General features: G+C 41.0%; 1 protein-coding gene across 6 annotated transcripts in view; it reads left to right on the forward strand.

The window, feature by feature from the left end:
- The window catches only part of LOC114065530 (integrator complex subunit 6-like), a 40,302-nt gene extending 32,278 nt beyond the window's left edge, over positions 1 to 8,024 (forward strand). Inside the window, exons 11-19 of one of the 6 annotated variants that reach the window (XR_003572993.1) lie at positions 55 to 165; positions 1,809 to 2,024; positions 2,506 to 2,629; positions 3,158 to 3,300; positions 3,651 to 3,882; positions 4,488 to 4,880; positions 6,496 to 6,589; positions 7,014 to 7,390; positions 7,753 to 8,024. Coding sequence is in view for 4 of the 6 variants with exons in the window: in XM_027899574.1 (XP_027755375.1) it covers positions 55 to 165; positions 1,809 to 2,024; positions 2,506 to 2,629; positions 3,158 to 3,300; positions 3,651 to 3,882; positions 4,488 to 4,880; positions 6,496 to 6,589; positions 7,753 to 7,957 (1,518 nt within the window). In the remaining 2 variants the exon portion in view is untranslated. Of the gene's footprint in view, positions 1 to 54; positions 166 to 1,808; positions 2,025 to 2,505; positions 2,630 to 3,157; positions 3,301 to 3,650; positions 3,883 to 4,487; positions 4,881 to 6,495; positions 6,590 to 7,013 lie in introns of all 6 variants that reach the window. The other 5 variants (XR_003572995.1, XM_027899574.1, XM_027899524.1 and 2 more) reach the window with 5 other exon arrangements.
- Positions 8,025 to 11,830: the final 3,806 nt, after the last annotated feature.

An 11,830-nucleotide genomic window follows, 5' to 3' on the forward strand; every position in this document is an offset into this window, starting at 1 on the left:
TTTCTTTTTTAAATACTTATTCTCTTACTATTGTGTATTTTGTTTTCCTTATAGCCATTAAAGAAAGCCCTAAGGATGATGGGAGCTCCAAATCTGATATCAGATAATTTAGATTGTGGACTTAGTTACAGTGTTATCTCTTACCTTAAAAAACTCAGCCAACAGGTAGTATTGATAAAACCTTTGCAATTAGAAGTGCGTTGATTATTTAGTTTGTGGTAATCTCATTATAAAGCAGCTGATCCCTGTGGGAGTTCATATGGGTGTGCAGCATATATTATAATTGAAGATTGGCGAGCGTTTCCACTGAAAATGCAGATGAACCCAGTGATTGTGCCTTCTGTAAGCAGTGGAGGGGAGTGCAAAGGAGACCTCCTCAGCTATACTTCAAGTATCTGCTAGACTTTAAACTTCAAAGAAAATCACTAATTGGATTTGTGGCTGCTCTTGCTGTTGTTCTTCACAGCTGAAGTCAGAGGCTTGCTCTCAGCCTCGTGTTTATTTCCATGTGTTACTTGGCAGTGTGTGTTTTCCAAATAAAATAATGCCTTCTTGTCCATGGAGAGTAAAATCATGGTTAAGGCTGTATATCTGAGCTTCCTGTTTCCATCAGGTCAAATCCATTCTATGATTAAAGTGTGACCTGGTGGGATATAGTCTTTTTATCTTTGTCAAGACTGCCATTCCAGATGTAACTGCCTGGAAGCCCTTCTTCCTTAACGTGAGGGGCTCTTCGAACACTATTCTAATATCTAGAGGTCAGTGGGGAACCAGTGCAGCCTTTAAAATTACAAATCAAAAATCCTCCGCCTTAAAGAATGCACAAAATATATCCCAAAGCCTCTGAATGACTGAGCACCTACTAGACATAAAACTTCCTGTGGTATTTTGGTAACCTAATGATATGCAAATTCATATTATTTATCTGTACTGTGGAGTTGGAATGACTCGAGATGGCTGCTGTGGCTTTCACAGGCATTCTCAGCACATGGAACAGTTTGAATGTGTTGAATGCATTATAAGCTCCTGTGTAGGGACAGGCAATTCCAGACTTCTGCTGTGCTCCTGCTGTCCTTAAATGCAGAGTTTCCCACAGATAATGAAGCAAACGGTGCAGAGGAGGAGATCTGGGGGAAGTGGGTTGCAATCACTGTGGGTTTGGGGGTTTTGGTTGGTTGGGGTTTTTTTTCTGGAGGTATTACAAGTGGGTGAAAAAAATAATCTTACTTTGAATAAAGCTAGAGCTTAATACAGTAAAATTCTCTGTAGCTATAATGAGAAGTCTGTGCCCATTGGAGAAGTGGTATGTTTTTAGAAGCTTACCCATAAAGTAAAGTTCTTTTACAACTTTTCTCCCTTATGTTGTTGCAAACATACAGGGCAACCCTTAGTACATAGTTTGTTTAAAAAATAAACTGAAATTCTGTTACTGAACCTTAACAATACTGTTATTTTAGATGCAACTTTACTGTAACTTAAGGCATCCTACATTCCATTATGTTTTTTCTTTCCCTGTAAAGATGATTCTTCAGAGACAAAAAAGAGTCACAGTCTTGCAGCAAAAGCAGGGATTTTCACAGACCTCCTACTGGCATATAAATTTAGATACACTGGCTAAATATTTTTCCAAATGCTAGCACATTAGGATTTCTTTATGCTTGAGATCTAATCTATGTAATCCAATATATCCCTGGGTAGGTAGTTGGGAACCAAATTTATAGTTTTATTCTGCTAATGTACTGTGTGTTTTGTACTGGAAATGTGCAGTGCCTGCTGATTCTTTAACTCATGGTGTGATTCCATTTTAGACAAAAATAGAATCGGAACGGATAATAGGTTCAGTGGGTAAGAAAGTTCCACAAGAAATTGGAATAAAAGTGAAAAATCACTCCAGTGGCCTCTCCTTGGTACACAGTAGGGACTTTAAGCAACTGCTGCAAGGGATCACTGGGGAATCTCCACTGAGACTGGCGGAAATGAATGTTAAAGAATTTGCTGGCTTCCACATAGGACTTTTAAACAAGGTAAACAGCACGGTGATCTTGCATGACTAAGCAGTTAATCTTATCTGTTTTAAATGGGTAACTTCTGTGGACTTGGTGTAGAAGGAAGTACTTTACTGAACTGTGAAAAGTGCAGCGTAGATATAAAGAGGGAGACGAGTAAATGCAATTTTTGCACTTGGTTTTGCGACACTTTGAAAATCTCATGATAGTAAACAAAGATTACTGTGTTCTAAGTGCCAATCTTTGCAAAAGACAGCTAGTGTTGTTCATCCAGGAACTTAGTCCAGTTCTTAGTCTTAATGGAGCTGAAATTTTGAACTAATACTGAATAAGGTCTTGTTGAAAAGGCAGCCATTGAACTTGCTGTATCCAGTTATGCAGCCCTGAAGTTAAACTTAAGGATATTTTTCAGTAGTTCACATTATTACAGTTCCTAATGGAATTTCTCCATGCATGAGAACTAATGGATTAACTGAAAGTTGTTTTGTTACAAAACTAGGATTTGAAGCCACAGGCATTCAGAAATGCATATGATATTCCTCGTCGCAGTCTTCTAGACCAGCTAACCAGAATGAGAACCAATCTTCTGAAAACACACAGGCTTATCTTGGGGCAGGATGAAGGTAAGGGGTTACTGTTCTTCATTTATAGGTTGGAGAGAGTATATATTTTCTTTCTAATTTCCTTAAGCAGTGTTTTTTGTCTTTGGTGTGGGAGCAGAGGTGGCCATTGCATCTCTTGCTGAGTCAGACAGTGTCCTTCGCCTGACTCTGAAGGGGAAGGAAGGAAATTTTTGCCTTCTGTCATGCAAGATGTCATGCTTGCTCTTTCCCATTCTCTAAGGTTCAGTGAACACGTTCTATGTAGCGATGGGGGCTTAAAGCAGAGAGGGTCTCAGTTTCCTGGTGGTCTAAAGATGCACTTGTCAGCATAGAGATCAAACTTGCTTATTTTTTCATTTTTCTTCTGCCAATTGAGGTCAGCTCTTGCCAGCCTCATTTTCATAACTGTAGTCTTCAGCTCTTCCTCTGTAGTGAAAAGAAATAGTAATTTCTAGTTCTTAAATGCTAACACTTGCAGTTGAAGGGTGTGAGGTTTGTATTGCCTTATTTTTAAGGTAGACTAAATTAAGACCTCTTGTTCTGTTGCAGACTGCCTTCATAGTGTTCCTGTTGCTCAGATGGGAAATTACCAGGAATACCTGAAAATGATGCCTTCACCTCTTCGGGAAATTGACCCGGATCAACCAAAAAGACTTCACACATTTGGCAATCCATTTAAACAGGATAAGAAGGTAGGAGGGGCCATGCTGTCTGCACTATCTTTATATTTGACATGGCTTGAAATAATTGGTGGGTAGAATTTCTCCCCCACAGCGACAATATATTGCTGGCCTATTCAGCCTTTTGCCATGTGTGGAAAGGAGGGATGTCTTCCACACTGTCCTGGGAAACATCTACTGAGTCGTGCTGCTTTACAGAGTGGCACTGGGCTGTCTGTGGTTACACTGGGTATCTCTGTTCTGAGAGCTGTCAAGTGTTTTGAAAGCCGCTTGAGTTTGAGCACAGAGGGACTCAATTCACCAGTGAATTGATGAAACAGATCCTTTCCTGTACTGTTACTGAAATTATTAATTTTTTTCAGGGTATGATGATCGACGAAGCCGATGAATTTGTTGCTGGGCCTCAGAACAAGATCAAGCGTCCTGGAGAGCCCAACACCCCGGCGTCACTGAAGAGGAGGAGGAGCATGTCCCCACTGCTGAGACGGCCACAGTCACCACCCGTGGTCGCCAACCACGTGGGTGGGAAGGGGCCACCAGCTGCTCCTGGATCCCCCTCGTACCTAAATCTCAAAGGTGTGCCAGGAAATAAAGGTATATTAGTTGTAGTGCAGCAGCTTGTGTGGTGGAGTACTTGAAGAGGAAGGGAAAGGGATCTTTCAGCCTGTGCTTCAGTGTTACATAGGACTGAATTTCTTATGTGGGCCCAGATAAGCAGGCTGCTGCTAGAGTTAATGAAATCTGAAATTAAAAAAAACAATCTGGAGGTAGAGAGTAGCTTAGCTTTTAGTTCTTGTTTGTGTGATTCTGTGGAGAAGGAAAGTTAGAATATGCTTGTGTTCATTTCCCAAAAATACTAATTTTCATACCCACCTGCTGCAGCAAATGAAGTCAGAAGAAAACTTGGTGGCTAGCTGGATTTGGGGGACAGAAGAAAAATATTGGTTTACTTAGGAATCATAACACTGAAATAGGAATACAGAAAATGGTGACTCGGTGATAGTGATATGAGATGGTAACAACCCAAAGGGACGTATTCCCTTAATCACATCCAAAATTGAATAACAGTGCTGGAACATTGTCCAGCATTGTCAAATTGCTGCACATCACTCCAAACAAAAAGGATACCAAATTATTTCTTTTTGAGTTTTTTGATACTTCAGTTATACATTAGTAAGATATGTGTTCTTCATTTGTAGATACCAATAACACTGTTGTCCAAGATGGCAACGGAGAGAAGAAAACAGAAAATTGTCAGTCACTGGAAAAACAAATTGATGGCTTATCTGTGCAAATGGCTCCTGCTGTTCCAGCTGCTGTGGGAGAGGATGAAATGCTACCCAATGACTTAGACTCTCTACCTGTTGAATTCAATTGTTTGAGTGAAGATGGGTTGGATCATAAACCTGGTACCAACGCACTTGTTCGAGGGCCTGTAAATTACAGCGTGAGTGGAGATGACCAAAAACGGGCCATGGAATCAACATCTGAATCTGTGCCAAATTCCTTTAAAATAACACCTACCATGTTGGAGGGAAACAATGCTGACATCAAAATTAAAGTGATGAAAGAGGTTCGCAAACCTGGAAGAAGTAAGTTGTTGGGGTTTATTTATTTTACATGTGGTGTGAGAGAGAAGACTTATTCCTTGAAGTGAGGAACTATTTTCAAAATACACTTAGCTCTAGATTTTGAGTAACTTCTGGTTGCTCTCATGTAAGCAATGGAGGGGCAAAGAAAAGGAAGAAATGCTGGGCAGGTGAGTTGAAGTTTAGATTTGTGCTTGAGAGGCTGAGTGCCAAGTGACTCTGATTGCCCTCATCTAAGACAGGTTAACTGGTGTGCCCTGTGAAAGCACCTTTAGAGGTTTTGTGTTTGTTATCAGGGATCTAAAGACTGCCTTACACTTCTTTGCTCCTTCTGTATCTGTAGTGTACTTGCTGCTCTGTGTCCATTAAAACTTCCTTTGCAGGGCAAAAGCATATCTCTTGTAAGGATGCATCTTGGAATGTGTTTGAAAAGGAATATTAACAGTTAATAGCAAAGTGAGGGGTTTTTATTTTGTAATGAGTGATGGAACCCTTGTGCAAACTCTTCAAGACTTACCAAGACTAAAAATTACTTTTTTCTGTTTTCCTGTAAGATTGAGTAACCCCCCAAAATCTAAAATACTGTGGGGAAAAGTATCTTGCCACCTCAGCTTTTATTACATGTTTTGGCTATACTTTTATACTGGATCAAAACCAAAACACTAGCCTGAAAGTTAATGTCTGTGCTGTAGGATTTGCCATAGTAACTTATTTTTTCAATTTTTATTAAGTGGCAGCTGTCCCTAATGTCATCTGTGAGTGACTCATTTCTACAAACTAAACTACTGGATATTTTTCTAATACATTCTCAAGTGCCAGTAATTGGTATAATGTAGTGTTCTTAACTCTTCTGTTTTTCTCATCCCGTGTTGCTTGTGGCACACTGAAGCTGTTGAGAGATGAAGCCTCTTTTATGCTGCATCTGTAATTTATTTTTTAGCAGTTTTAAAACTTCCTACTTGTGGATGTCTTTGCTTTCTGTTTTGCTAAGTGGGCTCATCTAATTTTATGCCAAATACATGCTTGGTAAATGGTGTTGTAGAGTAAAACAGTGCTGTGTTCAGGGTGAGTCACCTGTCTTGCTGCAGAGTTCCGGCAGTTCATCGAAGAAAGAAGCTACATAGTAGTGGTTGTGGGTTAACTATGTACATCTGCTCACGGTTCTGACCATTTATCCTCTCTGTGCCTGCTGCATCGCTCTAGATGTCCTTCTAGAGAACTGACCTCGTCTTGCAGAAACAGTGGCTCTGGGTCAGATCAGGGCTTGGTTGCCCTGTGCATGCTAACTGCTGCTGCTGGCACTGTGGTCATGGAGGTGGGAGGCTTCTCTATCTAGCCTCCATTTTCTGAGGGTAAATGTTCCTAGCTGCTGCTCTCAAAGAAAACCTTATTCTTTGGTGCCACGTTTGAATTACCTGATCATCAGTATCACTTCAGATCACTCTGTCACCTGTGTTCTGTGCATAAAGCTTACGTGGGAGAATTTCTGCCTTACGTATTTTATCATACACAGACATGAAACTGGGCTTCGGTTTTCCTTTTGGCTGTTAAGCTTTAGTGAAATCACATTTGCAAGATTGATTTTTAATACATGGTTTGGATTTTTATCTCTTCTTAGATTATGAAAAAATATTCTCTCTTCTTGAGGAGGTGCAAGGACCTGTGGAAATTCAGAAGTATTTCATTGAATTTGCTATCAAGGAAGCAGCAAGGTTTGTATAGATATAAGTGACTCAGAGTCATGAATTAAATATTAATTTAGGTCATGGTAGTAAATCATAAACTTTTCCAGTACTATTATTTTCTATTTTCTGTTCTGACATATTTCAGTTATTATAGTTAGTTTTCAAGATATGGTTAGGTTCTTGTGGAGTAAATAGTCTTTACTTAAAATTTAAATATGAATTACAGAGATGGGTTGATACTGAAGACCAGCCTAAAATTTGGTGGGTTGGGGAGGGGTGAGTGTATTAAATTAAATTTTCTAGCCGTTCTAATATCAGAAATAAAAGCAAGCTCCTCCATACTGGAAACAGAGAGCCTTTGGTATTATGATCTGTCATGGCTGAAAAGTCTTTTTGTTCAACTGTATTTTTGGTAGAAAAAAATTTAAATTACTCTCCCTCTCTTCTGTAGGTTTAAAAAACGAGTCTTAATACAACACTTAGAGAGAATACTAGAGGAACTAGATTTCACCAGCCCACCCAACAGAGTTAATCATGTCAACAGTAGATAATAATGTACCAGCCAGACGAATGCGGACCAGGAATGAGTTTGCTGTGCCACAGAAGAGTGGAAGAGGATGTAGCTGCTGCCCTCACCATCTTGGCAGTCAAGTGATTTTACTGTCACAGTCTGAGAAGAAGCAGTGGAGCTTTAACTTTAAGAACCTGATTCGGCAGAAGCTGGGCTATAACCTTAAGGATTTGCTATGAAAGGTGTGGCTTTTTCCTGTGGAGGGTGCTGTTTGCTCAACAGGCGGAAGAAAATAACCATTGCTGCCCCTCCTGCAGGTGATGAGAATTTACTCATTTGAACGCTGTCGTTAGACATTGATGTGCTGTAGGCAGCAGGTTGCACTAAAATGGGGCACTGTCAAATGCACACACTGTCTGCATCGTGGAGAGAGCCCGTGTGTTCCCAAAAAAACCCTCCCAGAAACACCTGCACTGGTAAAAATTGCATGTTGCCACCACAGAGACAAGGGTCTTGTTCCCAAGAACTGCTAGCCATGCCTTTAAACTTGAGATTCAGTGTAGATTGAGAGTAAAGAAACTGCTATTGTGTTAATGAAAGCTAAAGACAGCCCTGTGACTGTTACCACCCGATGGTCACTAAACAATCTACCTCAGACTCTCTTCTGTTTTGTCTGCAGACATTATGAAAGTGCACCTGAGGCTTCCCAGGTCCCCGACTTCAGTTCTCTTTCATCCTGTGAGGAGGACGGAGATTCTTCAGGTGGCCTTGGCACACGCTGTGCTTTGGAAGCACTAAAAGGAAACGCTTTTAAAAACGTGTATTTTAATGTTCATACAAAAGAGATTATTTTGAACAGTATTGTTACCAGATCACTAATTTGATATTTTAACTGTATAAATTTTTTGGAACATATGTATATATAAAATAAACCATTTTATTAATTTTTAAGAAGTGCTGATCTGAGGAGTCTGTAGTGGGCAGCACTGAGTTCCTGCAGTTGTCTGTTACCAACAGACTGATGATATTTTTGTAAAACCAGCTTAACCTGGTCTTGCACACCCCCACACAAAGCTTGTGGTGATAGTTGCCGAATGTGGTTGTACCCTGGAGCACCTACCCCAGTGTCACTCAGCTCGACCTCTTTGGGGTGCACATTTTTATTCAGTTTTAAGGGCACTAAGTTCCTGTTTACCAAACCCTCAGTTACCTGAGCTGATGTCCTCTCCTCCGTTCCTCTTACTGTTTTTTTCCAGAGGTGATTTATATATCACAAAACATACAAAGAAGACTGAAGCACCTGCATGTAATTATTCCTTTTTTCTTTAAAGCAGTACCAATAATATGCCAGTAGTAAGTGGCTCTTTGGATAAGCGTGTGTTTTCAGTTGTTCGCTTGTAACATCCTCTGATCCTCTAACAGCTTCCTTTAGAAGACAGGTTGAAGTTGTGCTTGTGTTAACTTGTGCTCTTGACCTCGTATGGCAAATATTCCATGGATTCCGGTTGACTTGCCAGGCAGGGAAACAGATTTTCATGGTGAGCCTGTACTTCTCTTTTCCTGCTGGTATTTTTAGTACTAGCCAGCCTGTGAGGCATCTTTTCCATCCACCCTGAAGCAGTAGCATTGACTCCTTTGAAGATGAAGTTTGACCGTTGGAATTACACCAGTGAAATTCAAGAAGGAAATGAAATTCAAGAAGGAAACAAAATCCAGCGACAGCAAATCTGTCACAGTGTACATGAATGAAGTGACATAGGGAAAGGCATTACTATAAATGTGCCCTGATTCTTCTCTTAGAAGTAACTTCTATTCATCCCTACAAGTTGAATGTTTAAAAAAAAAAAAAAAACACAGAAATACCTTGGAATGACACAAAAAGGGATCTACTCCTTCAAAATTTTACATGGAAGCTGTTTGTCTGCACGATGGACCTCCCATTCCTCATGTCGGACTCTAAAGGGATTTTATTTGCAGAGGGTCAGATATACTGTGCATACCTCCTCATAAAATGCCCTGGTTACATGCATCAAGTTGCATGTAATATGCTATTTTTGAAATAGTAGGTGGTGAGAGGAGACAGCTTTCTTCCATACAGTTAATGGCTGTTTAATTTTCATTCCTGATTCCAGAGGCACTCACTTGATCATAGCGTGTCTGAGCAGGGGCTGAATTTTTAACTAGTGACCTCGTTAGTATGTAAACCTGCTCTTCTGGTGTGATGCAGTTGGCTGCCAAATCAGCTACAGGAAGCTGGTGTATTTCATTCACATGTTTGGAATCTTATGTCTCAGAAGCTACAAAATATCCCATTCAAGTGCAAACAGTGAGAATTTTTCTTTACGTCGCTGTCATTTTATCTGAATAAATTGAATTTGGATCAGAATATTAGAAGAGAAGAAACCATACCTGTGTATATATAGTGAACTGGACAAGAGTCTTTCATGAGGAGGAAGGAAGGTGTACCGTCCTTACGGGTTGTGTCAGTGCAGAGATGAAGAAAAAGGAGCAACAGTCAGTGATCCAAGAGCGTAGCCCTGAATTCCACATGGAGCTCAACATTAACATAGCTCACTTGGGAAGCAGACGGTGCTCCACAGTGGGGTTAAGGAGGATCTTAACAGAGAGAATTCATTGTAAGACAGACCAAAGTGCTGGATGTGGATGGAACATGCCTTGTGGACAAACACAGCCCCAGGCTGTGCTGGCACTGCAGGGACAGCCAGGAGGGGTCATGCTGGTGTCAGGCCTTGCCTTTCCTGGCACAGACCCTGACCCAGCAGCCACAGCTGCCTTACAGGGTCTGTCTAGTCTGTGCACAGCAGGAATGTTCCTCATGGAGGGCTCAGGAGAAGGGACAGGTCCATGATAAATACAGGAATTGGAAGCTGTTTGTGCTCTCCTCAAATGTACATTTTTGGGCTCTTATCTAAGGTTGAAATAATGTAGCACATTTAAACTGGAATGTTGGGAAGTAGGGGAAAAATTACGGCTCTGTGTCTCCCATAAGGAGCATTGTTTAACAATCAAAATTAACAAATTCAGTGCTTACTTTCCTGTTGAGGGTAGAGAGGTTGTGTGGTGCTTTGGAGTTCTGGATACCTGGATATATTCTGCTGCTTCCATTTTCTGACCCTCTCTTAACTAAGCCTCATTGCATGTTATCTTTATTTTTTCCCACATAAACATCAAGGAGTTTTCCTCCTAAGCTAAGTGCATTTATCAAGTGTATTCTTGCCTGGGTTTAACCAGCATCAGAAAGTGATTGTCATCTTCCAAAATAATAGCTGTGGAGGCTCTTACTGTGCTGTGCTTGACTTTGCTGTGGTCAAGCAATTGTATGTCTCCCTTTGTAGGAAAGTAAAAATACCCCCCAAACCCTACTTCTGTTCTTTTTTTTCTTCTAATAGTTTTCTCCAGGTTCTGCCTCTAAACTGGCTGGCTGAAGTGGCAGCAGTGTGTAGAGTTTGTTTCAGTTTGTTCTGTTCCTTGAAATCTACTAAGGAACTTCTGATGGAAAAATACAAGAGGAAATGCATTGCCTAAGAGAAACAAATTGTTAAAAATAACTACAAAGCTCAGCTACAGTGCTTCATACCAGGAACATGGCAGCATCACACCTTTAGCAAATGGACTCAAGAGCACTTGTCTTGAAGAATGTGCAACCTATTTAAGCTGAAAACAGGGCCAAAGACACTTCAAGTCTGGCAGAAAGGAGGTTTGGCAGAGATCTGAAGGAAGGATGTTAAGTCACTGGATTTAAATGGAGCTGCTGCTTTCAGGTCTGCAAAAACAAGTTGAAGTCTGTCTTAAGTGGAAAGGGAAGAAACTGGAGAAGAATAATGCCTTGGGATTTAGCAAAAATCTTGTGGCCTGCAGGAATTGTTAAGCTGTATTCTAAATCTGAATCCTGTGATCATTTCAAGGAGGGCAGACTAAACAAAAAATTCTGGACTTGCCTGAACTTCTCCATTCCACTTCAGCTGCGACCCAGCGTGTTGTTTCATCCCTGAAAGTAGACTGCTGGCTTGACTTTAGCATTGGTGTTTTTCTTCTCTCATTCTCTGTTGTGTTTGTTGCTGCTGTTGTCTCTTGGTAGTGTCTAAACCAGTGTGGCAGGGGAATCCTGAGCAGGGAGTGCAGGCAGAGGTTGTGGGAAGAGTCAGTGGGAAAAGCAGCCACTGCCTGTGTGCTGTGAAGGTGGTTCAGTGAGATGATTCTCAGGGCTCGTAGCACCAGTCTGGTACCTTGAACAGCTGATGGCTCAGTTCAGAAGAAGAATGTGCTAGGGAAGGAGTTAAACTGTTGTACAGCCTCATGTAAATGCACTGGAGGATATTTCCATAGGCAGTGGAAGCCGCGTTGGCTTTGCCAGGAATGGGGACTTCTGGTACCATGTAAGGAAAGCAATATTGCCCCAAAGCAGGAGTTGGGAAGCTCTCAAAGCAGCTGCATATTTAAGATTTTGAGCTTGGGCTGAAACTCTCAATTTGTAGAGAAGTCCAAAAGAATAGTTTGGCTTGGGAAAGGCAGTGAAATGGAAACCTCTGATCAGAGTTTTGCTGGAGATCTGCTGGTTTTTTTTGAGAGCTTAGGGAAGTTTTATCTTCACATCTGCAATGGGAATTTCACAGCTAATTCCTAGTCCTGGATCAGCTCCAACTGCAGTGGAAGTATCTGCATCCTTGGCATTTATATATGCTTGCTGTCATCTCAGTCACTGTCAGTCCTCTAATGCAAACAGTCTTGCATAATGT

Source organism: Empidonax traillii, unplaced genomic scaffold (assembly GCF_003031625.1).
Source record: "Empidonax traillii isolate 1590-97213 ecotype Southwest subspecies unplaced genomic scaffold, ASM303162v1 scaffold20:size5563877, whole genome shotgun sequence".
In the NCBI taxonomy this organism is placed as follows: domain Eukaryota; kingdom Metazoa; phylum Chordata; class Aves; order Passeriformes; family Tyrannidae; genus Empidonax; species Empidonax traillii.